Source organism: Copadichromis virginalis, linkage group LG3 (genome assembly GCF_057382275.1).
Source record: "Copadichromis virginalis isolate Kocher_CV1m ecotype Utaka linkage group LG3, C_Virginalis_male_GT1.1, whole genome shotgun sequence".
NCBI classification, from domain to species: domain Eukaryota; kingdom Metazoa; phylum Chordata; class Actinopteri; order Cichliformes; family Cichlidae; genus Copadichromis; species Copadichromis virginalis.
The window spans coordinates 27,735,827-27,761,656 of NC_140620.1; the positions used below are offsets into that span (position 1 = coordinate 27,735,827).

The 25,830-nt window shown below is 37.7% G+C and overlaps 1 protein-coding gene across 1 annotated transcript; it reads left to right on the forward strand.

Annotated features, from left to right (window-relative positions):
* Positions 1-5,004: 5,004 nt before the first annotated feature.
* On the forward strand, positions 5,005-25,228 carry LOC146713863 (Fc receptor-like protein 5). The gene is made up of 15 exons (XM_085450356.1): positions 5,005-5,245; positions 5,792-6,061; positions 6,166-6,444; positions 8,376-8,645; positions 8,750-9,028; positions 18,759-19,028; positions 19,132-19,410; positions 20,703-20,972; positions 21,076-21,354; positions 22,108-22,215; positions 22,359-22,439; positions 22,610-22,660; positions 22,747-22,800; positions 22,879-22,941; positions 24,764-25,228. Exons 1-15 carry the CDS (start codon positions 5,029-5,031, stop codon positions 24,769-24,771), a joined length of 2,778 nt encoding a protein of 925 aa, XP_085306482.1. The 5' UTR covers positions 5,005-5,028; the 3' UTR covers positions 24,772-25,228.
* Positions 25,229-25,830: the final 602 nt, after the last annotated feature.

Below are 25,830 nucleotides of genomic sequence, written 5' to 3' on the forward strand. Positions count from 1 at the left end.
AGACGTTACTATCTGTCTATAAAACCAGTCAAATTGAACCCCACAGTTATATTTTTGGGGGGGTTGGTAATATTGTATTTCTATTTTATATTCACACCAAGCCCCTGCATGTCCTCCTTGACTACGTCCAAAAATCTTCTCTCTGGTCTTCATCTGTGCCTTCTGCCTGGCAGCTCCATCGTCAGCATCCTTCGTCCAAAATATCCCCCATCCCTCTTCTGCACATGTCCAAACCATCTCAGCCTCGCCTCTCTAACTTTGTCTCCAATCCACTCAACCCAGGCTGTCCCTCAGATCTGCTCACTCACTCCCAGTGAAAATCCAAACATCTTCACACCGTCTTTCTGTCAGTGCCACCATCTCCAATCCTTACATCGCAGCAGGTCTCACTTCTGTCATGCTGCCCACTATTTCCGAGATGTTCAAATATTTATTTTAATTTGCTTTGTGAGTTTGTCTTTAATTGGACTTATTTAACAGTTGAAAAATGTCGTGTAAGTCTCAGTTTTATTTAGTTTTATTTTGAGATACTCTGATTACTCTTTTTTGTTGATAATCTACTCTAATTTGAACTTCAGTGTTTTGGTCACGCCTCTACAATCTTCCCTTTGACAGTTTTACTGTTTGATTGCATGAACAGAAGAACAATGTGCACACAAAAAGGGAAAATGGTACAACATCGCTTACAACGTATTTTCTCATTTTCTAGATATTTTAGGGCGAGTCAGTCCCTGAGCATGAATCAAGGCTCCGCTCTCACCCAGAATAAAACTAAAGTTTATTCCTCTCAGCTTCATGGTCACCAACACTTCCACATTTACATATATCTAAAATCTCAGACGGATGAAACTAATGCTCAAGTGTAAATCTTCACATCTGTGATGAACATGATTAAACTTTAAACATGAATGTTGTCGATATGATTGTTCATGAGCTTCCATTTTTTATTAATTTTGGCTCTCCAAAACGTGAAATGGGCACGCATGGTTGCTTCACTGAATACAAACATTACAGCAGCAGCAGGGGGAGATAATATATTTAAAGAAAAGACACCACTAGTGAGCAAGCAACTGCAGACCAGTATTGAAGTACATTCCAGTTTCCTTAATCACCACAAATATTTCATGTACGTTTCTTATAAATATATATGTGTTAAATGGGTTAATAATGTCTATTTAAGGGCTTTCTGTGATTATTATTATGTTGCCTTGACATAAAAACCTCCCTCTGCTGTTATTGCAGTTTACTACAACTTACTGCAACATCTGGGTGGACCAGTGTGTCTAGTATACATTATGGTGTGATATCAGGTTGAACCAGGGGAGGCCCATATATAGAGGCGGCCACAACCATAAAAATACACCACTGGTCAATGTTTTTGAACACCCCAATTTTTCCAGTTGGACTTAAAAATATATCGTGGAATCAATTTATAGACCAACATGTCTTCTAAACTTTAGACTCATCAAAGTAAACACCTCTGGCAGATATGACAGCTGAACACGCTTGTGGCATTTTTTCTACAAGAGAAATCAAATATTCTTCAGAAAGTTCTTCTCATATCTGTTACAGATGTTCCCATAAATGTGTGTCACTTGTAGGTTGCTTTGCTTTCACTCTTCTGTCCAGTTCATCCCAAACCAGCTTGATGGGGTTAAAGTTTGGATACTGTGCTGGACACTCCATGTTTTCAAGCTTACCATCTTCTTTTTTCCTGAGGTAGTTCTGGCATAGCTTGGACTGTCGTTCAGCTTTTATGAACCCTGACCAACTAGGTACCTACCAGAGGGAATTGCATGGTGGTGCAGAATGCTGTGGCAGCTGTTTTGGTTCAGGGTGCCTCTCATTCTGCACAAGTCACCGACCCTGGGTCCAGCACACAGCCGGAGACCATCACGCTTCTTCCTCCATGTTTGACACTTGATGCCACACACTGTGGCTGTTCTGTGTTGCAGTTCTGTAACTATGCAAACTGTGTTTGAGCACTTTAAACAGGCCAGAGTGTCTGGATTTTCAGCAGGCTCCACCACTGTTTCTGCTTAAGGCTCAGCACCCCTCCTGACCCAGCACAGATTTAAACCATACAGAGTGGAGGCTGATTGGCCCAAAGAAGGAGGGCAAGAAGATGATTGGACTAGAGTAATGATGTAAGTATAGAGACTGACAGTGATAGTGATGCAGAGAACAGAAAAGCAGACTAACAGCCAGGAAAGCAGATGACTGATTACAGATCTTCCTTACACATAGGCAGCTCAACTTACACATAAGCTTCATTTACAATTATCGTATTGCAGCTTAACCAAAGAGTCACTGATTTAATGATTTTTTCTTTAAATCTGCTAAGTTAATAGGTGTAAGTGGAGGCCAAGCAACGTAACCGGGTTCTTCTTCCTCTTCTTCTTCTATCAGGCCCATGAAGTGTGCTGTACAATGGTTTGAACGATGGCACACTGATGTTGGGACTAACGTTGAAGTCTAGCACAACACACTTACACCTCACCAGGAAACCTAACAAGAAGCAAAAATGTATTTAGAGCATTCATACAACATCTGTTTCCAGCTGTGCTCTGCTATCCAACAATCAGACTGACAGTGTTTGTCTGTAGTCAGCCTAAAGAATTGTAATGTCTGGATTTACTCTGATTACTAATTCTCAAACAGTTTATGGAAACCTCCTACAGTATTTTCAGGAAATGGATTTTGGATTTGAGTTAAAGTGTCTCTTCAGTTTCATCTCAGTGAGTTTCAGTCTGTGCTTGTAACTGAACGATTATCTGCTGCAGTCTGAACGACCTGCCATTTTAAAGTCAGTCAAAGTTTGTTCGATCTCAAAAACATTTCCCATGAGCCTCAGGAAGTAGCTCACTGTGTGGTTACTGAGTGACAAAGTTAACAGCTTTCATCTCTTTGAATACAACAGTTACAGCTACTTTTAAGGAAACAGAGACAAGAGAAGGGAGGGAGAGGACTTCATCTCACTTCCTGAATTTGAGTGAACATTTGACCAGAACTGAACTTCATGTTCAAAGACTCTGCAGTGATGACTTTACATTAGTGAAGTTTGTCAGTTAAAATGATAAATAAAGTATTTTTAGTGAAAGATTTCACTGTGGTGGGAAAAAGTGCTTTCGCCTGCTGTGACCATTTGCTCTGAGTAAGTGTTACGTCTCTGGGCTGATCATCTATCAATCTGTTTTTAACTGTTTACAAAGCTTCATGGAAACGTGTTTGTTGTATTTTGAAGCAATGTAGTGACTTTGTGCAGCAGCCTTCAGAATATAATCAGTGATTCGTGGCTCCTTGAAAATTATCAGCAGCTGATTAATATTTCTATGGCAGGAGGAAAATACTAAATGTCTCTTCTTGTGCTTGCTAATGGTTTTAATCACTTTTCTACAGCAGTTTGAACCCATCAGAATGACGTGTTTGTGTGCTGGAGCATCTGTGAGAGTAACTATTATTGGTGGCAAAGCTCCCAGCAAACACAACAAGCAGACGAGGAGCAGACAAAGGAAACAAAATGTCCATCGCTGTTTCTGTAAGAAGTCAGTCGAGCTCCAAGACTTTAATTTTAAACTTCCTATGCAGTTATTCCAAGATTTCAAATGTTTCCAGGATTTCAAATGTTTTGATGGTCTTGATGTTTAATACATCAAAACTCTTAACTATACTTAACAAAGAAAAACAGTCGATAGAGGCCACTTTCACCATCCAGGGTAAACTTACTTATAACTTTATGACTGCATTTTATTAATTTAGTAATTTAAAGAGTAAAAAGAAACTAAAAGAAAATTAAATATTTTAAAAGTGTCCACAAACTTGCCTCTGCCTGTTCCCCATGTCACGGTTCAAATGAATTATTAGTTTCAGGAGTGGAACAGTTTTGAGAATTAGATTTATTTAATACTGTGTCTGAATGTGATTTATGACAAAGAGTGTTTAACATGTGCATATATGTGATCAGTGTGCGTATGAGACCTGCAGGTGAAGGTGCAGACAGCTGTGTTGTTGTTGTGTTTCTGGATGTAAAACAAAAGTACTTCACATTTAAAGCTTCACTTGGACTTGTGATCTGTTCATGTTGTCTATTCGTTATTCAGCTCACATGTGTATGATACAACTACAACTAAGTAAATTATTACTTAGTTTCATAAAAATCTCCTTAATTTGTTTCTGCAGCACCAAACATGTCAAAGCATGCTGTAGTCAGAGCTTGTTAAGGTGTGATAGTTCTGAGTAAAAGGAAGGAAGCGGAGGAAGCGGAGAGAAGAAGTTTTAAAGTCTTTGTTTTCTTCACAGTTCTCGGCGTCTCGTGTGCTTCTTCTTCTTTCTCTTCACACAAAGTCGCAGAAGTTTTCAGACGTGTCACAGCTGGATGTGAGGATGGGACCCACTTTCCTCTGTGAGCTGGGCCTATTCTGTCAGTGCATCACTTCTTCCTTTGATTCATTGACTGATGAACATGTTTTAGTAAAATGACAGAGTTTCAGTCATTTGCAGCATTTCAGTTCATGTTTTGTTCTCAACATGGTTGTTTGCAGACTGGATTAGATTTCAGTGCACTGACGCTGGTTTAGTTTATCTAAGAAAGGTTTGTTTCTTCATCAGTGATAATTTGATGCATTTTACATAAAATATATAATTTAAACCAATCACAGCAGCCTCTGGTAACACCAGGTGTGTTTGACTGATGCCATGTTTGAGTGAGTCTTCAGTTTGATGATGTGTGAAGTTTCTTCCTTTATTGCAGTTCTCTGTACGCTCCTCTGCAGCGGACACGCTCAAGGTGACTGAACAGTTTGCACTTTTATTTATTTAGTAAATATTAATCTTAGTGCATCAATCTGAAACACTTTCCATTTCTGTTTTTATTTCTCAATATATTTATAAGTTTATGAACATGTCAGAACAGATTTTGATTTGTAAAGTACATAAAAGTGTTTCAGATCAATGATGTTGTGTTTGTGTTGGATTCTAGATGCTGTGCTAACTGTTGAACCCAGCTCGACAATTTTTTTCATCGGAGAGATGGTTAGCTTCAAATGTGACATGAAGGAAGAAAAACACACTGACTGGGAATACAAAGTCATGAAGGATGGTCAAGAAATTTTAAACTCCAACACAAACAAAGGCCTCAGTGTAAAACTTGCATCTACAGTTCAGAGTGGTAAATACAGCTGCTCTGCTCACAGGACGAGATCACAGAAAACAAAGACCAGTAACATCGTCTCTGTAACTGTGACGGGTAAGTCGTCAGTGACATGTACACTAAATAATGTTGTCATGGAAACTTGTTTCTGTTTCTTTAAAGCATAAACTTTAACCAGGAAACTGATTTTACCTGTTACATCACTCACAGTACACACAGTGATAAAATACTCACAGACTCTAAACTTTAAAACAAAGAAAAAGAAGAAACATGAAAAGTTTAAGGTGACTGATGTTTCTGTTATTTAAACCAAAAACCACACAGAGCTGTGAAACCATCATTGTGTGTCCTTCAGCAGTGACCTGTGATAGTTTACATTAGTGTGACTCTTTCAGGTCAGACAAACATTTATACTGTGATTATTTAGAGATTTAAACCAGAGTTACAGAAACAATATCCACATGTTGAGAAAGACACGAGAAGAAAATCAAAGAACACAGAGAGAAAATAAATAGAAAAATATGATAAAGAGTAATGTGGGTGGAAAGTTTCACCACATTAAACCAAATCTTTAAATTTCCCTTTTCTATATTTGTATGAGTTCATAGTGAATAATACATTTCCCCCTTTTCCCCCTAACAGCAGGTAAACCCAGGGCCACACTGACTCCAGGATCAACTATCGTACCAGTAGGGGGCAGTGTGACACTGAACTGCTCTGTGGGGAGCTCTGCTGGCTGGAAATATGAGTGGTTCAGACGTGACCCAAACACTGAAGTTCAAATCAGAACAGATGATCAACAAAACGGAGTAATCAGAGTATCTCAAGGAGGAATCTACCACTGCAGAGGAAGAAGAGGAAACCCAGTTTACTACACTGATAAAAGTGATGATGTCACCATTGAGATAACCTGTGAGTTCAGTCATTTTAGTTTGAAATTCACATTCAGACACACAGTGTTAAGTTTTCTCTGCTGAGCTGATGTTTCTGTTTGTATCTTAACTGTTAATAAACAGTTTCCAATAAGGTTGTTGTTAAAGGACGACCCAGCTGGCCTCAGATATTCAGCGGTGAGATGATCAGTCTGACATGTGAGGTGCAGGAAGGAGGTGAAACCACTGAGTGGGAGTATAGATGGAGAGGAGCCAAGCAGACCACACAGTGGACTCACAATAATTACTGGATATTCAGAGTTTCTGAGTCCAGCAGTGGAGACTACACGTGTAAGAGTCGACGCAGAGATGACTCATATTCTTCAACAGAGTGGAGTGAAGCCTTCAACTTGTCAGCATCAAGTACGTATCAGCTAGTAGGTAGTAAACTCAGATATAGTTTATCAGTGAGGCTAAAATGTTACTGAAAACTGTTTTCGACCACTTTAAAGTAAACAAAGTGCATAACAAGAAAACTAAAGTTTATATTAAACAGTGATAAAAGTTATCCTTGTCTGTTATCTGCTATAATATTTAAACTACTCTGTGTCATTTACCATCATTACATTTAGCATAAAAGCCAATGATGAACAATTCGTTTCAGAGCTGTAGTGAAATATTTAGGACTGAAGACCCATCAGCTTCACCTCAAACACACATCAGAACAACAGAGCAGATGGAGGAGAATCAATGGAGGGACATTAATGTGAAAGATACATCTTTGAATGTGATTGGACGCATCATCAGTGATGTAATCTGGGGTCACCAGGTGCTTTGGGTCTTTCTTTCTGTCTGGTGTAGATTTTGTTACTCAGCCATAGAAAGAGCAGTGAGGCTTGTAGGAAGTTAAACAGAGATGAGTAGGTGGAGAAAAGGTTTGTTGTAATATTTCAGATGGAGATGTTGTCATGGTGACTGATGGAGCTACAAGCAGAAATCTAATGTTTTCATTGTTGAGCTGGTTTATTATGGCAGCCTAGAAACAGAGATGGTGACTCTGTGACGTCTGTGCAGCTGAAGTGGTGTAGAGAGCCCAGTGATGTGAACATAGTTTCTGCTGTATGCTGTGAATGTGAACACATCTCTAATGTGGAAACAACATTTTACGGCTGCGACAGACATTTTTTCCTCCACAGGGGACTGAACTGTTTGAAGGGATTTTCTTCATGGATTACATGTTTTTATTCATTTTATCTCAGGAATGATGGATGAGTTTGTTTTATTAAAGCAGTGATGTGTGAAATGTTGATATTAGTGTGTAAGTTATGAAGATACGTTTATTTTATTTATTTATTTAGGACAGTGCATGTTAATGAACATAAATGTAAAAAAAAAAAATTACATGAATGTAAACATACCAGATTATAGCCAAAGGCTAATTTCCATCTGTTGTCCTTAAACATAAAAAATAGACATAATAATTCATAAAATTCATCATTCATTCATAATAAAAACTCCATCACCAAACTTACACATACACACCATTCTGTTCCCAAATAAAACATTAAAACTATACAACTCATACATGATCACATACTTGATTTGTCCATAACCAGTTTTTAACCTTTGCCTTAAACAAATTGAGTGTAGAGCATTCTCTAATGGGTTGAGGAAGACTGTTCCACAGATGGCCTCCCTTAACAGAGAGGACGTTCTGCCCAAATGCTGTCCGTCTGTGGGGTATAAACAAGTCTCCTCGGATTGTAGCTCGAGTGGTCCTGTCTGAGCTTTCTTTATGCCTAATGAACTGCTTTAGTGGTTGTAATAGGAATCAATGTTGATTCTTCTGATGGTGTGGAAAGAAGATTGACTGATGCCAAATCAAAGCAAACTGCTGCAGTTAATAAATCATTGATAATATGTGATGAAGGCCAGAAATGAAAAGTTAGAAGTCTCATAATTAAAGTGGTGCTATTAGAGATTTGTCTGTGCAGCTATGATGATCTGCTCCTGTGTGGTCTGACGTCTGAGTCTTACATTAGCGAGAATCTTCTGATGAATCTGTTTTTGCTGGGAGCAGGAAGGCTTTAAGCAGAAAGGGAAAGGACTAGTTTATAAATGGAAATGCATTACAGAGCTGTGTGAGAGGAGGAAGTAGATGACACCAGTATTAACACTGCTGGGATGTTTTTACTATTAATTTGTGATGCCTGTTCAAACTCATCCAATGAATGAAACAGAGAGTACATTCTTAATAATGTTCTTATTTAAAATGTACCATTTTACATTTAGTTTTACTTTATTCACAGACTGCACAAAAATGAAACAATCTTTTATCCATTTCCCCCTAACAGCAGGTAAACCCAGGGCCACACTGACTCCAGGATCAACTATCATACCAGTAGGGGGCAGTGTGACTCTGACCTGCTCTGTGGGGAGCTCTGCTGGCTGGAAATATGAGTGGTTCAGACGTGACCCAAACACTGACGTTCAAATCAGAACAGATGATCAACAAAACGGAGTAATCAGAGTATCTCAAGGAGGAATCTACCACTGCAGAGGAAGAAGAGGAAACCCAGTTTACTACACTGATAAAAGTGATGATGTCACCATTAAGATAACCTGTGAGTTCAGTCATTTTAGTTTGAAATTCACATTCAGACACACAGTGTTAAGTTTTCTCTGCTGAGCTGATGTTTCTGTTTGTATCTTAACTGTTAATAAACAGTTTCCAATAAGGTTGTTGTTAAAGGACGACCCAGCTGGCCTCAGATATTCAGCGGTGAGACGATCAGTCTGACATGTGAGGTGCAGGAAGGAGGTGAAACCACTGAGTGGGAGTATAGATGGAGAGGACCCAACCAGACCACACAGTGGACTCACAATAATTACTGGATATTCAGAGTTTCTGAGTCCAGCAGTGGAGACTACACGTGTAAGAGTCGACGCAGAGATGACTCATATTCTTCAACAGAGTGGAGTGAAGCCTTCAACTTGTCAGCATCAAGTAAGTGATGTTTGTTGTTGAGCTTCATTTTACAAACATAACAAGGATCAGCACAGGATGAAGTAAATGTTCTAGAAAGCAAATCATATTGTTTTTGTGAGACACAGACCTGATATTGGACTTTTATTTTTTCAGGTACTTTGTGTAATGAATATTTAGCTGGTATAAACAAGACAGTGATGATTTGTTGCTTCATCATTTGTGTAAAATAATTATATAAATTAATAAAAAGAAAAAAAAATTGTCTTTTATTATTACAAACTCCCTCCACTAAGAGTCCTTTGACCACTTTAAAAAACAATAACAGCAAAGTAGCACTTTGTTGAATTATTTTGTGAAATAAACTTTACAGACAATTTTAAATTTTATCTTTAGATGTTTTGTTACTTGCAGCTTGTCACATAAACAAACATTTATTCCCCTTCTTTGTTAAATCTCTGAAAAATGCTCAACATAACACAGTTTGATACAATATTATTTTTGTACCAGCAAAATGATTTCAATAGAGTTTTTAATTTAGCTGAACACTTGGCACATCTCAGCATGGTGTCCAGGCTGTCCGTAAAAAATCTGAGAACACTGGACAAGCCACAGAAAAAAAATGAAGAGCTGGGAGGACTAAAAAACTACAGCAGTGACTGAAGGTCACATCCTTAACAAATAAATAATCCAGAGACCTTGAACATATTTATTGTCTTTAAAGCAGCTTCTGAATTATTGAATTAAATTATTGAATTAAACAGTTTGTGTTTCTTATTTACAACAGCTGTGCTCAGTTCGGAGAGCTCTTCATTTCTAACGATCGTTGGACTCATTTCTGGAATCACATTTATTGTCCTCCTGCTCTTGCTGTATTACTGCATGAAGTCCAAAGGTGAGACTTTTTGTTCCTCTGATCTCAGAGATTTTACTCTTTAAATATTTATGTGCACAGACACAGCATGCAGGCCTGGAGTTGGAACTGTTGTATAACATGTATAAAAGATAACCATGTAAAAGCAAATGTCTTCTTTTAAGTGTTTAATAAAGGTTCAGCTGATGACCAGAGGGTCAGTCAGGATGAAGATCAGCAGCAGGTGTACTCGTCTCTTCTTCATGGTTAGCTTTTCATGTAGTTTAAAAGATTCTGATGCTCTTTGCAACAAGACTGCTGCAGTTGTAACACTGCTGAATTAAACAAAGTTAATAACAGCATTTAATATAAACGTTACTGATGAGAATACTTGATAATAGTAATGATAAGTAGAATAATTTTCTTTGACCTGCAGGTGATCGTTGTGTCTATGAGACAATCAGAGGCTCTAAAAGCACTGACACTGGTACAGTATAAACTTTAATTCATTCACAGCTCATGGAGGCTGTTATAAAATAACTGTGATTATTAAAATAAATAATGTTATTTCAGGTCAAATAGAAGGTGATTCATGTGTGAATCAGCTCAAAGTGATTAACAAGACACGTGAGTATCCAACATAAAATATATTACATTTGCAAAACTGTTTGTTTTTTAAATGCTTTCATTTCATGACCTCAACAGAGCACCGTGGTGACCCAGAGGAGAGCTCTGACTATTGTAATGTCAATCCAAATTCAACCCCAGGTATGAAATCTTTACAGGAGCTCTTTAACTGTTTTATCTGCTCTCTCAGTGTGTTTCACTTGTTTCAGTTAAATTAGACGATAATTTTAATGTCCTGTAGATCTGTTTCAGGCTGAGAGGACATTTTACAGTTTTATGCTGTTGAGCATAGATGCACAGAAAGAGAGCATTCATTTAATGTGCTCTGAATATAACTGACTGTGTCTCATAGATACTACCCCAGCCTTCCTCTTTAGGAAGCTGGGTGACCTGTGTGATGGTCCAGTGGGTTCTTCCTGGGGAAAGTGATTCTTTCTGTTTGAATTACACATCTTTTTAGAATTGCATTTTGTTAACTTTTGTCTGTTTTTGTTTTATACCTTGTGAAGCACTTTGTGATCTTTTATCAAGAAATGTGCTATATAAATAAAATTTTACTTACTTACTTACTTAATTATGCGAGCCATGAGACGTAACAGTAGGTGGAGCTTCTCCTCGTGACTGAAGAGCCACTTTGGTTCTCAGCCATCAGATCTTATCTTTGTCATGTTCTGCCTCCACGTTTCCTTCCTGTCTATGCAGTCTCATGAAGAAAAACATTTAAATGAATGAATACAAACAAAGAATTACGCCTGGGTGAAGGGGACTGATAGGATGAGGATATACAGAAAGATTTGCTAAAGCACATAATGAAAGAAATGAGTGTGAAATAGTAAATCTGTGTGGACTAAAACCTGTTTTTATAAACTCCTTTAATCCAGCTTTTATTGATTATTTTATTGGTTTCTCTAGAATAATGAAACTGCACACATAATGTAATGCATGTCAGAGGGCAGCGTATATCATTTACACACATGTGCATGAGTCTGTTTCACAGCTGTTTGTTATGATTTTGTTTCAGGTCCATAAAGAGCAGCTCACCATCAACAGAACGAGGAAAGTGACTGATGACAACAGCTTCTGTTGAGGAGACAATATGACAGGTTTTACATCACATTATAGCCAAACGTCTAAAATATTTTTAAAATTTGTCTATTTATTTATCTGGGAGCATTTATAGCTTTTATAGAAAATATATAAAATGTAGATTGCGTAACATTTGATGCAGCAAGAAAACATTTGAAACATGATGTTTAGCAGCTAATAATCTGGTTTTAAATTCAGCTTTTGCTGTGTTAAATGCAGGTAACAGTGAATATTATTGCTGTATGTGACCTCCTACATTATATCAGACTTAATGATGCAACACATGTTGTATGGATTTGAATGTATCAGTGAATGTATTTTGTATGTGTGTGTTTTTATTTCTAGCTATGAGCAGCATTTCTGTTGTATCCTACATCATGTTTGCAAAATAAAACTCAAAACCAAAGGTTTATATTAAGCTTTTATTTAAATTATGCACTATGAACACAGACAATCATAATTACATTGAAGCTTAATCAACACACTTATTGGTTCCTTGAAATGCTGCTAATGATATTTTGTGTTAAAGTGTAACAGGACAAGCAGCAAAGTCAGCTTTTTGTCACATTTCTACTTTCCGTCCTCCTCTTCTTCTTTCGTCTTCAACAACTGTGCTGTAAAAATGTCCAAACTTTGGCACAATGATGAACGGATGAGGCTTTATTTACTTAATTATAGTTTTTTCTATCATTGTAGCACTGTCAATAGATTAGGAACAGTGTTATGACTTAAAAAAATAATTTTCAAAACAAGGCACCACTGATTCTTTGGAATTTAGTCTAAGTCAAAGAAGACGTTACTATCTGTCTATAAAACCAGTCAAATTGAACCCCATAGTTATATATTTTTGGGGGGTTGGTAATATTGTATTTCTATTTTATATTCACACCAAGCCCCTGCATGTCCTCCTTGACTACGTCCAAAAATCTTCTCTCTGGTCTTCATCTGTGCCTTCTGCCTGGCAGCTCCATCGTCAGCATCCTTCGTCCAAAATATCCCCCATCCCTTTTCTGCACATGTCCAAACCATCTCAGCCTCGCCTCTCTAACTTTGTCTCCAATCCACTCAACCCAGGCTGTCCCTCAGATCTGCTCACTCACTCCCAGTGAAAATCCAAACATCTTCACACCACCCGTCTTTCTGTCAGTGACACCATCTCCAATCCTTACATCGCAGCAGGTCTCACTTCTGTCATGCTGCCCACTATTTCCGAGATGTTCAAATATTTATTTTCATTTGCTTTGTGAGTTTGTCTTTAATTGGACTTATTTAATAGTTGAAAAATGTCGTGTAAGTCTCAGTTTTATTTAGTTTTATTTTGAGATACTCTGATTACTCTTTTTTGTTGATAATCTGCTCTAGGCAAGGCAAGTTTATTTGTATAGCACAATTCAACAACAAGGTGATTCAAAGTGCTTTACAGAGACATTAGAAACAAAAACAAATAAAAAGCATGATTTAAAATTGATTAAAACAAGCAAACAAACAAACAAACAAACAAACAAACAAAACAGTATATAAAATCAAAACAGATAAAATCAGAACAGTAGATAAAATCAGTAGTTAAATGTAAGTTTTGAAGTTTAAGCTTAAAAGTGTGGATTTGGTGCTTTATTCAAATGCAGCTGAGAACAGGTGAGTCTTCAACCTGGATTTAAATAAACTGAGTGTTTCAGCTGATCTGAGGCTTTCTGGGAGTTTGTTCCAGATATAAGGAGCATAAAAGCTGAATGCAGCTTCTCCGTGTCTGGTTCTGACTCTGGGAACTGATAAAAGACCGGATCCAGATGACCTGAGGGATCTGGATGGTTCATACTGGGTCAGGAGGTCATTGATGTATTTTGGTCCTAAACCATTCAGAGCTTTATAGGCCAGCATCAGAACTTTAAAGTCTATCCTCTGACGGACAGGCAGCCAGTGTAAAGACCTCAGAGCTGGACTGATGTGGTCCACTTTTTTGGTCTTAGTGAGGAATTTAATTTGAACTTCAGTGTTTTGGTCACGCCTCTACAATCTTCCCTTTGACAGTTTTACTGTTTGATTGCATGAACAGAAGAACAATGTGCACACAAAAAGTGAAAATGGTACAACATCGCTTACAACGTATTTTCTCATTTTCTAGATATTTTAGGGTGAGTCAGTCCCTGAGCATGAATCAAGGCTCCGCTCTCACCCAGAATAAAACTAAAGTTTATTCCTCTCAGCTTCATGGTCACCAACACTTCCACATTTACATATATCTAAAATCTCAGACGGATGAAACTAATGCTCAAGTGTAAATCTTCACATCTGTGATGAACATGATTAAACTTTAAACATGAATGTTGTCGATATGATTGTTCATGAGCTTCCATTTTTTATTAATTTTGGCTCTCCAAAACGTGAAATGGGCACGCATGGTTGCTTCACTGAATACAAACATTACAGCAGCAGCAGGGGGAGATAATATATTTAAAGAAAAGACACCACTAGTGAGCAAGCAACTGTAGACCAGTATTGAAGTACATTCCAGTTTCCTTAATCACCACAAATATTTCATGTACGTTTCTTATAAATATATATGTGTTAAATGGGTTAATAATGTCTATTTAAGTGCTTTCTGTGATTATTATTATGTTGCCTTGACATAAAAACCTCCCTCTGCTGTTATTGCAGTTTACTACAACTTACTGCAACATCTGGGTGGACCAGTGTGTCTAGTATACATTATGGTGTGATATCAGGTTGAACCAGGGGAGGCCCATATATAGAGGCGGCCACAACCATAAAAATACACCACTGGTCAATGTTTTTGAACACCCCAATTTTTCCAGTTGGACTTAAAAATATATCGTGGAATCAATTTATAGACCAACATGTCTTCTAAACTTTAGACTCATCAAAGTAAACACCTCTGGCAGATATGACAGCTGAACACGCTTGTGGCATTTTTTCTACAAGAGAAATCAAATATTCTTCAGAAAGTTCTTCTCATATCTGTTACAGATGTTCCCATAAATGTGTGTCACTTGTAGGTTGCTTTGCTTTCACTCTTCTGTCCAGTTCATCCCAAACCAGCTTGATGGGGTTAAAGTTTGGATACTGTGCTGGACACTCCATGTTTTCAAGCTTACCATCTTCTTTTTTCCTGAGGTAGTTCTGGCATAGCTTGGACTGTCGTTCAGCTTTTATGAACCCTGACCAACTAGGTACCTACCAGAGGGAATTGCATGGTGGTGCAGAATGCTGTGGCAGCTGTTTTGGTTCAGGGTGCCTCTCATTCTGCACAAGTCACCGACCCTGGGTCCAGCACACAGCCAGAGACCATCACGCTTCTTCCTCCATGTTTGACACTTCATGCCACACACTGGCTGTTCTGTGTTGCAGTTCTGTAACTATGCAAACTGTGTTTGAGCACTTTAAACAGGCCAGAGTGTCTGGATTTTCAGCAGGCTCCACCACTGTTTCTGCTTAAGGCTCAGCACCCCTCCTGACCCAGCACAGATTTAAACCATACAGAGTGGAGGCTGATTGGCCCAAAGAAGGAGGGCAAGAAGATGATTGGACTAGAGTAATGATGTAAGTATAGAGACTGACAGTGATAGTGATGCAGAGAACAGAAAAGCAGACTAACAGCCAGGAAAGCAGATGACTGATTACAGATCTTCCTTACACATAGGCAGCTCAACTTACACATAAGCTTCATTTACAATTATCGTATTGCAGCTTAACCAAAGAGTCACTGATTTAATGATTTTTTCTTTAAATCTGCTAAGTTAATAGGTGTAAGTGGAGGCCAAGCAACGTAACCGGGTTCTTCTTCCTCTTCTTCTTCTATCAGGCCCATGAAGTGTGCTGTACAATGGTTTGAACGATGGCACACTGATGTTGGGACTAACGTTGAAGTCTAGCACAACACACTTACACCTCACCAGGAAACCTAACAAGAAGCAAAAATGTATTTAGAGCATTCATACAACATCTGTTTCCAGCTGTGCTCTGCTATCCAACAATCAGACTGACAGTGTTTGTCTGTAGTCAGCCTAAAGAATTGTAATGTCTGGATTTACTCTGATTACTAATTCTCAAACAGTTTATGGAAACCTCCTACAGTATTTTCAGGAAATGGATTTTGGATTTGAGTTAAAGTGTCTCTTCAGTTTCATCTCAGTGAGTTTCAGTCTGTGCTTGTAACTGAACGATTATCTGCTGCAGTCTGAACGACCTGCCATTTTAAAGTCAGTCAAAGTTTGTTCGATCTCAAAAACATTTCCCATGAGCCTCAGGAAGTAGCTCACTGTGTGGTTACTGAGTGACAAAGTTAACAGCTTTCATCTCTTTGAATACAACAGTTACAGCTACTTTTAAGGAAACAGACAAGAGAAGGGAGGGAGGCGGACTTCATCTCACTTCCTGAATTTGAGTGAACATTTGACCAGAACTGAACTTCATGTTCAAAGACTCTGCAGTGATGACTTTACATTAGTGAAGTTTGTCAGTTAAAATGATAAATAAAGTATTTTTAGTGAAAGATTTCACTGTCGTGGGAAGAAGTGCTTTCTCCTGCTGTGACCATTTGCTCTGAGTAAGTGTTACGTCTCTGGGCTGATCATCTATCAATCTGTTTGTAACTGTTTACAAAGCTTCATGGAAACGTGTTTGTTGTATTTTGAAGCAATGTAGTGACTTTGTGCAGCAGCCTTTAGAATATAATCAGTGATTCGTGGCTCCTTGAAAATTATCAGCAGCTGATTAATATTTCTATGGCAGGAGGAAAATACTAAATGTCTCTTCTTGTGCTTGCTAATGGTTTTAATCACTTTTCTACAGCAGTTTGAACCCATCAGAATGATGTGTTTGTGTGCTGGAGCATCTGTCAGAGTAACTATTATTGGTGTCAAAGCTCCCAGCAAACACAACAAGCAGACGAGGAGCAGACAAAGGAAACAAAATGTCCATCGCTGTTTCTGTAAGAAGTCAGTCGAGCTCCAAGACTTTAATTTGAAAACTTCCTATGCAGTTATTCCAAGATTTCAAATGTTTTGAGGGTCTTGATGTTTAATACATCAAAACTCTTAACTACACCTAACAAAGAATAAACAGTCGATAGAGGCCACTTTCACCATCCAGGGTAAACTTACTTATAACTTTATGACTGCATTTTATTAATTTAGTAATTTAAAGAGTAAAAAGAAACTAAAAGAAAATTAAATATTTTAAAAGTGTCCACAAACTTGCCTCTGCCTGTTCTCCATGTCACGGTTCAAATGAATTATTAGTTTCAGGAGTGGAACAGTTTTGAGAATTAGATTTATTTAATACTGTGTCTGAATGTGATTTATGACAAAGAGTGTTTAACATGTGCATATATGTGATCAGTGTGCGTATGAGACCTGCAGGTGAAGGTGCAGACAGCTGTGTTCTTGTTGTGTTTCTGGATGTAAAACAAAAGTACTTCACATTTAAAGCTTCACTTGGACTTATAATCTGTTCATGTTGTCTATTCATTATTCAGCTCACATGTGTATGATACAACTACAACTAAGTAAATTATTACTTAGTTTCATAAAAATCTCCTTAATTTGTTTCTGCAGCACCAAACATGTCAAAGCATGCTGTAGTCAGAGCTTGTTAAGGTGTGATAGTTCTGAGTAAAAGGAAGGAAGCGGAGGAAGCGGAGAGAAGAAGTTTTAAAGTCTTTGTTTTCTTCACAGTTCTCGGCGTCTCGTGTGCTTCTTCTTCTTTCTCTTCACACAAAGTCGTAGAAGTTTTCAGACGTGTCACAGCTGGATGTGAGGATGGGACCCACTTTCCTCTGTGAGCTGGGCCTATTCTGTCAGTGCATCACTTCTTCCTTTGATTCATTGACTGATGAACATGTTTTAGTAAAATGACAGAGTTTCAGTCATTTGCAGCATTTCAGTTCATGTTTTGTTCTCAACATGGTTGTTTGCAGACTGGATTAGATTTCAGTGCACTGACGCTGGTTTAGTTTATCTAAGAATGGTTTGTTTCTTCATCAGTGATAATTTGATGCACATTACATTAAATATATAATTTAAACCAATCACAGCAGCCTCTGGTAACACCAGGTGTGTTTGACTGATGCCATGTTTGAGTGAGTCTTCAGTTTGATGATGTGTGAAGTTTCTTCCTTTATTGCAGTTCTCTGTACGCTCCTCTGCAGCGGACACGCTCAAGGTGACTGAACAGTTTGCACTTTCATTTATTTAGTAAATATTAATCTTAGTGCATCAATCTGAAACACTTTCCATTTCTGTTTTTATTTCTCAATATATTTATAAGTTTATGAACAGATTTTGATTTGTAAAGTACATAAAAGTGTTTTAGGTCAATGATGTTGTGTTTGTGTTGGATTCTAGATGCTGTGCTAACTGTTGAACCCAGCTCGACAATTTTTTTCATCGGAGAGACTGTTAGCTTCAAATGTGAGGTGAAGGAAGAAAAACACACTGACTGGGAATACAAAGTCATGGAGGATGGTCAAGAAATTTTAAACTCCAACACATACAAAGGCCTCAGTTTAAAACTTGCATCTACAGTTCAGAGTGGTAAATACAGCTGCTCTGCTCACAGGACGACATCACAGAAAACAAAGACCAGTAACATCGTCTCTGTAACTGTGACGGGTAAGTCGTCAGTGACATGTACACTAAATAATGTTGTCATGGAAACTTGTTTCTGTTGCTGTAAAGCATAAACTTTAACCAGGAAACTGATTTTACCTGTTACATCACTCACAGTACACACAGTGATAAAATACTCACAGACTCTAAACTTTAAAACAAAGAAAAAGAAGAAACATGAAAAGTTTAATAAAGTTTAAGGTGACTGATGTTTCTGTTATTTAAACCAAAAAACCACACAGAGCTGTGAAACCATCATTGTGTGTCCTTCAGCAGTGACCTGTGTTAGTTTACATTAGTGTGACTCTTTCAGGTCAGGCAAACATTTATACTGTGATTATTTAGAGATTTAAACCAGAGTTACAGAAACAATATCCACATGTTGAGAAAGACACGAGAAGAAAATCAAAGAACACAGAGAGAAAATAAATAGAAAAATATGATAAAGAGTAATGTGGGTGGAAAGTTTCACCACATTAAACCAAATCTTTAAATTTCCCTTTTCTGTTTTTTATGAGTTCATAATGAATAATACATTTCCCCCTTTTCCCCCTAACAGCAGGTAAGCCCAGGGCCACACTGACTCCAGGATCAACTATCATACCAGTAGGGGGCAGTGTGACTCTGGCCTGCTCTGTGGGGAGCTCTGCTGGCTGGAAATATGAGTGGTTCAGACGTGACCCAAACACTGAAGTTCAAATCAGAACAGATGATCAACAAAACGGAGTAATCAGAGTATCTCAAGGAGGAATCTACCACTGCAGAGGAAGAAGAGGAAACCCAGTTTACTACACTGATAAAAGTGATGATGTCACCATTAAGATAACCTGTGAGTTCAGTCATTTAGTTTGAAATTCACATTCAGACACACAGTGTTAAGTTTTCTCTGCTGAGCTGATGTTTCTGTTTGTATCTTAACTGTTAATAAACAGTTTCCAATAAGGTTGTTGTTAAAGGACGACCCAGCTGGCCTCAGATATTCAGCGGTGAGACGATCAGTCTGACATGTGAGGTGCAGGAAGGAGGTGAAACCACTGAGTGGGAGTATAGATGGAGAGGACCCAAGCAGACCACACAGTGGACTCACAATAATTACTGGATATTCAATGTTTCTGAGTCCAGCAGTGGAGACTACACGTGTAAGAGTCGACGCAGAGATGACTCATATTCTTCAACAGAGTGGAGTGAAGCCTTCAACTTGTCAGCATCAAGTAAGTGATGTTTGTTGATGAGCTTCATTTTACAAACATAACAAGGATCAGCACAGGATGACATCAACCTGATTGTAGCCTTATTATAGACAGTTTTAAATCCATTGGATGTATGGGACTAAAGAAAAACATCCAAATATTGTTATTACCATGTCATAGTCAAAGGTGACTACGATGACCTGGATGACTGAGAACCTTCACAGACATATTACCATGTCATCACTACCACTCTCACCAACCCCAGTCATCATACTGAGACTGATCCTTTTCAAGCACTAATAGGTCCTGAGCCAGTTTATTATGGACAAACAGACATTTGGTCTGATTCCTGATAATTACTCTAAACAGAAGCTGAGGTCATTTTATTGTAAAGTTTGTGTGTGTAAGAAAGAGCAGTGAGGCTTGTAGGAAGTTAAACAGAGATGAGTAGGTGGAGAAAAGGTTTGTTGTAATATTTCAGATGGAGATGTTGTCATGGTGACTGATGGAGCTACAAGCAGAAATCGAATGTTTTCATTGTTGTGCTGGATTATTGTAGCAGCCTAGAAACAGAGATGGTGACTCTGTGACGTCTGTGCAGCTGAAGTGGTGTAGAGAGCCCAGTGATGTGAACATAGTTTCTGCTGTATGCTGTGAATGTGAACACATCTCTAATGTGGAAACAACATTTTAAGACTGCGACAGACATTTTTTCCTCCACAGGGGACCGAACTGTTTGAAGGGATTTTCTTCATGGATTACATGTTTTTATACATTTTATCTCAGGAATGATGGATGAGTTTGTTTTATTAAAGCAGTGATGTGTGAAATGTTTGATTTCTTCTGATGGTGTTGAAAGAAGATTAACTAATACCAAATAAAAGCAAGATATTAAAGTTTGAAGGTATGAATTAAAGAAATGAAAAGTTAGAAGTCTCATAATTAAACTGCTGCAGTAGAGATTTGTCTGTGCAGCTATGATGATCTGCTTCTGTGTGGTCTGACATCTGAGTCTTACATTAGTGAGAATCTTCTGATGAATCAAGCAGGAAGGCTTGATGCAGAAAAAGGAAAGCAGTAGTTTATAAATGGAAATGCATTACAGAGCTGTGTGAGAGGAGAAAGTGGATGAGACCAGTATTAACACTGCTGGGATGCTTTAACGATTAATTTGTGATGCCTGTTGATGAAATAGAGAGTATTTTTTTTTCAAATGATGTTGTTATTAAATTTTTTTTAAAAAACTTTTCTCACACAAAAATGAAATGGTCTTTTATCCATTTTTTTCTTTTCTTCCTCTTTTCCCCTAACAGCAGGTAAACCCAGGGCCACACTGACTCCAGGATCAACTATCGTACCAGTAGGGGGCAGTGTGACACTGGCCTGCTCTGTGGGGAGCTCTGCTGGCTGGAAATATGAGTGGTTCAGACGTGACCAAAACACTGAAGTTCAAATCAGAACAGATGATCAACAAAACAGAGTAATCAGAGTATCTCAAGGAGGAATCTACCACTGCAGAGGAAGAAGAGGAAACCCAGTTTACTACACTGATAAAAGCGATGATGTCACCATTAAGATAACCTGTGAGTTCAGTCATTTAGTTTGAAATTCACATTCAGACACACAGTGTTAAGTTTTCTCTGCTGAGCTGATGTTTCTGTTTGTATCTTAACTGTTAATAAACAGTTTCCAATAAGGTTGTTGTTAAAGGACGACCCAGCTGGCCTCAGATATTCAGCGGTGAGACGATCAGTCTGACATGTGAGGTGCAGGAAGGAGGTGAAACCACTGAGTGGGAGTATAGATGGAGAGGAGCCAACCAGACCACACAGTGGACTCACAATAATTACTGGATATTCAATGTTTCTGAGTCCAGCAGTGGAGACTACACGTGTAAGAGTCGACGCAGAGATGACTCATATTCTTCAACAGAGTGGAGTGAAGCCTTCAACTTGTCAGCATCAAGTAAGTGATGTTTGTTGATGAGCTTCATTTTACAAACATAACAAGGATCAGCACAGGATGAAGTAAATGTTCTAGAAAGAAAATCATATTGTTTTTGTGAGACACAGACCTGATATTGGACTTTTATTTTTTCAGGTACTTTGTGTAATGAATATTTAGCTGGTATAAACAAGACAGTGATGATTTGTTGCTTCATCATTTGTGTAAAATAATTATATAAATTAATAAAAAGAAAAAAAATATGTCTTTTATTATTACAAACTCCCTCCACTAAGAGTCCTTTGACCACTTTAAAAAACAATAACAGCAAAGTAGCACTTTGTTGCATTATTTTGTGAAATAAACTTTACAGACAATTTTAAATTTTATCTTTAGATGTTTTGTTACTTGCAGCTTGTCACATAAACAAACATTTATTCCCCTTCTTTGTTAAATCTCTGAAAAATGCTCAACATAACACAGTTTGATACAATATTATTTTTGTACCAGCAAAATGATTTCAACAGAGTTTTTAATTTAGCTGAACACTTGGCACATCTCAGCATGGTGTCCAGGCTGTCCGTAAAAAATCTGAGAACACTGGACAAGCCACAGAAAAAAAATGAAGAATTGGGAGGACTAAAAAACTACAGCAGTGACTGAAGGTCACATCCTTAAGAAATAAAAAATCCAGAGACCTTGAACATATTTATTGTCTTTAAAGCAGCTTCTGAATTATTGAATTCAAGAGTTTGTGTTTCTTATTTACAACAGCTGTGCTCAGTTCGGAGCGCTCTTCATTTCTAATGACCGTTGGACTCATTTCTGGAATCACATTTATTGTCCTCCTGCTCTTGCTGTATTACTGCATGAAGTCCAAAGGTGAGACTTTTTGTTCCTCTGATCTCAGAGATTTTACTCTTTAAATATTTATGTGCACAGACACATCATGCATTCCTGGAGTTGGAACTGTTGTATAACATGTATAAAAGATAACCATGTAAAAGCAAATGTCTTCTTTTAAGTGTTTAATAAAGGTTCAGCTGATGACCAGAGGGTCAGTCAGGATGAAGATCAGCAGCAGGTGTACTCGTCTCTTCTTCATGGTTAGCTTTTCATGTAGTTTAAAAGATTCTGATGCTCTTTGCAACAAGACTGCTGCAGTTGTAACACTGCTGAATTAAACAAAGTTAATAACAGCATTTAATATAAACGTTACTGATGAGAATACTTGATAATAGTAATGATAAGTAGAATAATTTTCTTTGACCTGCAGGTGATCGTTGTGTCTATGAGACAATCCCAGGCTCTAAAAGCACTGACACTGGTACAGTATAAACTTTAATTCATTCACAGCTCATGGAGGCTGTTATAAAATAACTGTGATTATTAAAATAAATAATGTTATTTCAGGTCAAATAGAAGGTGATTCATGTGTGAATCAGCTCAAAGTGATTAACAAGACACGTGAGTATCCAACATAAAATATATTACATTTGCAAAACTGTTTGTTTTTTAAATGCTTTCATTTCATGACCTCAACAGAGCACCGTGTTGACCCAGAGGAGAGCTCTGACTATTGTAATGTCAATCCAAATTCAACCCCAGGTATGAAATCTTTACAGGAGCTCTTTAACTGTTTTATCTGCTCTCTCAGTGTGTTTCACTTGTTTCAGTTAAATTAGACGATAATTTTAATGTCCTGTAGATCTGTTTCAGGCTGAGAGGACATTTTACAGTTTTATGCTGTTGAGCATAGATGCACGGAAAGAGAGCATTCATTTAATGTGCTCTGAATATAACTGACTGTGTCTCATAGATACTACCCCAGCCTTCCTCTTTAGGAAGCTGGGTGACCTGTGTGATGGTCCAGTGGGTTCTTCCTGGGGAAAGTGATTCTTTCTGTTTGAATTACACATCTTTTTAGAATTGCATTTTGTTAACTTTTGTCTGTTTTTGTTTTATACCTTGTGAAGCACTTTGTGATCTTTTATCAAGAAATGTGCTATATAAATAAAATTTTACTTACTTACTTACTTAATTATGCGAGCCATGAGACGTAACAGTAGGTGGAGCTTCTCCTCGTGACTGAAGAGCCACTTTGGTGGCCACTAAGAGCCACGCCTGGGTGGAGGGGACTGATAGGACGAGGATATACAGAAAGATTTGCTAAAGCAGATAATGAAAGAAATGTAAGAAATGAGTGTGAAATAGTAAATCTGTGTGGACTGTGTGGACTAAAACCTGCTTTTATAAACTCCTTTAATCCAGCTTTTATTGATTATTGTGTGGATGCCCTCAAAGGCAGTTTTTTGGCGCTTAACTACTCCCTCAGTTTTTGTGCTATTTGCACCGTTCAAGTCTTAAAAAATTCTGCTCTTTCTGCTCTTTGTGGCTATATCTTTTGGTGCTCATAACTTCTATACTTTTTGAGATATTGAATTTTTTTTGCAATATTTTTTGCCTATTTCTGCATATTATCAGTGGCCTCACTGATTTTCCTTGCCGGCTTGACCTGTGTTTTAGCTCAGTGAGATGAGCGTCCGTTCTCAGACTGGGAGGCCGGGGTTCAAATCCCGCTTATGGCAACATTTCTTTCAGTCAACAGTTAAACTTTTTTTTAACTCTTTTTAACACAAATTTAAGCTTTTTCACCCCTTTTCAGCACAATATTCAGTTTTTTCACCACTTTTCACCAGTTTTTTCTACTGTTTTCAGAAAAAAACTCTTTTCAGCAAAATTCTGCTGATTGAACTCTTTTCAGCAAAATTCTGCTGATTGAACTCTTTTCAGCAGAATTCTGCTGATTGAACTCTTTTCAGCAAAATTCTGCTGATTGAACTCTTTTCAGCAGAATTTTCACCTCTTTTATGCCCAAATTCTGCTTATTCATCTCTTCTGAAAAACTTTCAGCCTTTTCACCTCTTATTAGCACAAATCTCAGCTGTTTTCAGAAAAAACTCTTTTGAGCAGAAATTCTGCTGATTCATCTCTTTGCAGCTCATCTTTTTGCTTCCTTTCCTCTTTTCTGCAAAATTTTTAGCCTTTTCACCTCTTATCAGCACAATTCTAAGCAGCTTCTGCTAATTTCACCAGAATTGTCAGTCTATCCACCTCTATTTGTTAGAAGGAGTTTGGCGCACTGAGGTGGAACGCTGCCTTTAGACCAGAAGGGCCAGGTTCGAATCCTGCTAAGGGCAATGTTTTTTTTTTTTTCCCAACTTTTTCAGCTTTTTTCAGCCGACATCTTCAGCGTTAAGGCATCCACACAGCATTTTCGCAGGAAATGCAATTTTTTCTAGTTTTTATTGGTTTCTCTAGAATAATGAAACTGCACACATAATGTAGTGCATGTCAGAGGGCAGCGTATATCATTTACACACATGTGCATGAGTCTGTTTCACAGCTGTTTGTTATGATTTTGTTTCAGGTCCATAAAGAGCAGCTCACCATCAACAGAACGAGGAAAGTGACTGATGACAACAGCTTCTGTTGAGGAGACAATATGACAGGTTTTACATCACATTATAGCCAAACGTCTAAAATATTTTTAAAATTTGTCTATTTATTTATCTGGGAGCATTTATAGCTTTTATAGAAAATATATAAAATGTAGATTCCGTAACATTTGATGCAGCAAGAAAACATTTGAAACATGATGTTTAGCAGCTAATAATCTGGTTTTAAATTCAGCTTTTGCTGTGTTAAATGCAGGTAACAGTGAGTATTATTGCTGTATGTGACCTCCTACATTATATCAGACTTAATGATGCAACACATGTTGTATGGATTTGAATGTATCAGTGAATGTATTTTGTATGTGTGTGTTTTTATTTCTAGCTATGAGCAGCATTTCTGTTGTATCCTACATCATGTTTGCAAAATAAAACTCAAAACCAAAGGTTTATATTAAGCTTTTATTTAAATTATGCACTATGAACACAGACAATCATAATTACATTGAAGCTTAATCAACACACTTATTGGTTCCTTGAAATGCTGCTAATGATATTTTGTGTTAAAGTGTAACAGGACAAGCAGCAAAGTCAGCTTTTTGTCACATTTCTACTTTCCGTCCTCCTCTTCTTCTTTCGTCTTCAACAACTGTGCTGTAAAAATGTCCAAACTTTGGCACAATGATGAACGGATGAGGCTTTATTTACTTAATTATAATTTTTTTCTATCATTGTAGCACTGTCAATAGATTAGGAACAGTGTTATGACTTAAAAAAATAATTTTCAAAATAAGGCACCACTGATTCTTTGGAATTTAGTCTAAGTCAAAGAAGACGTTACTATCTGTCTATAAAACCAGTCAAATTGAACCCCACAGTTATATTTTTGGGGGGTTGGTAATATTGTATTTCTATTTTATATTCACACCAAGCCCCTGCATGTCCTCCTTGACTACGTCCAAAAATCTTCTCTCTGGTCTTCATCTGTGCCTTCTGCCTGGCAGCTCCATCGTCAGCATCCTTTGTCCAAAATATCCCCCAT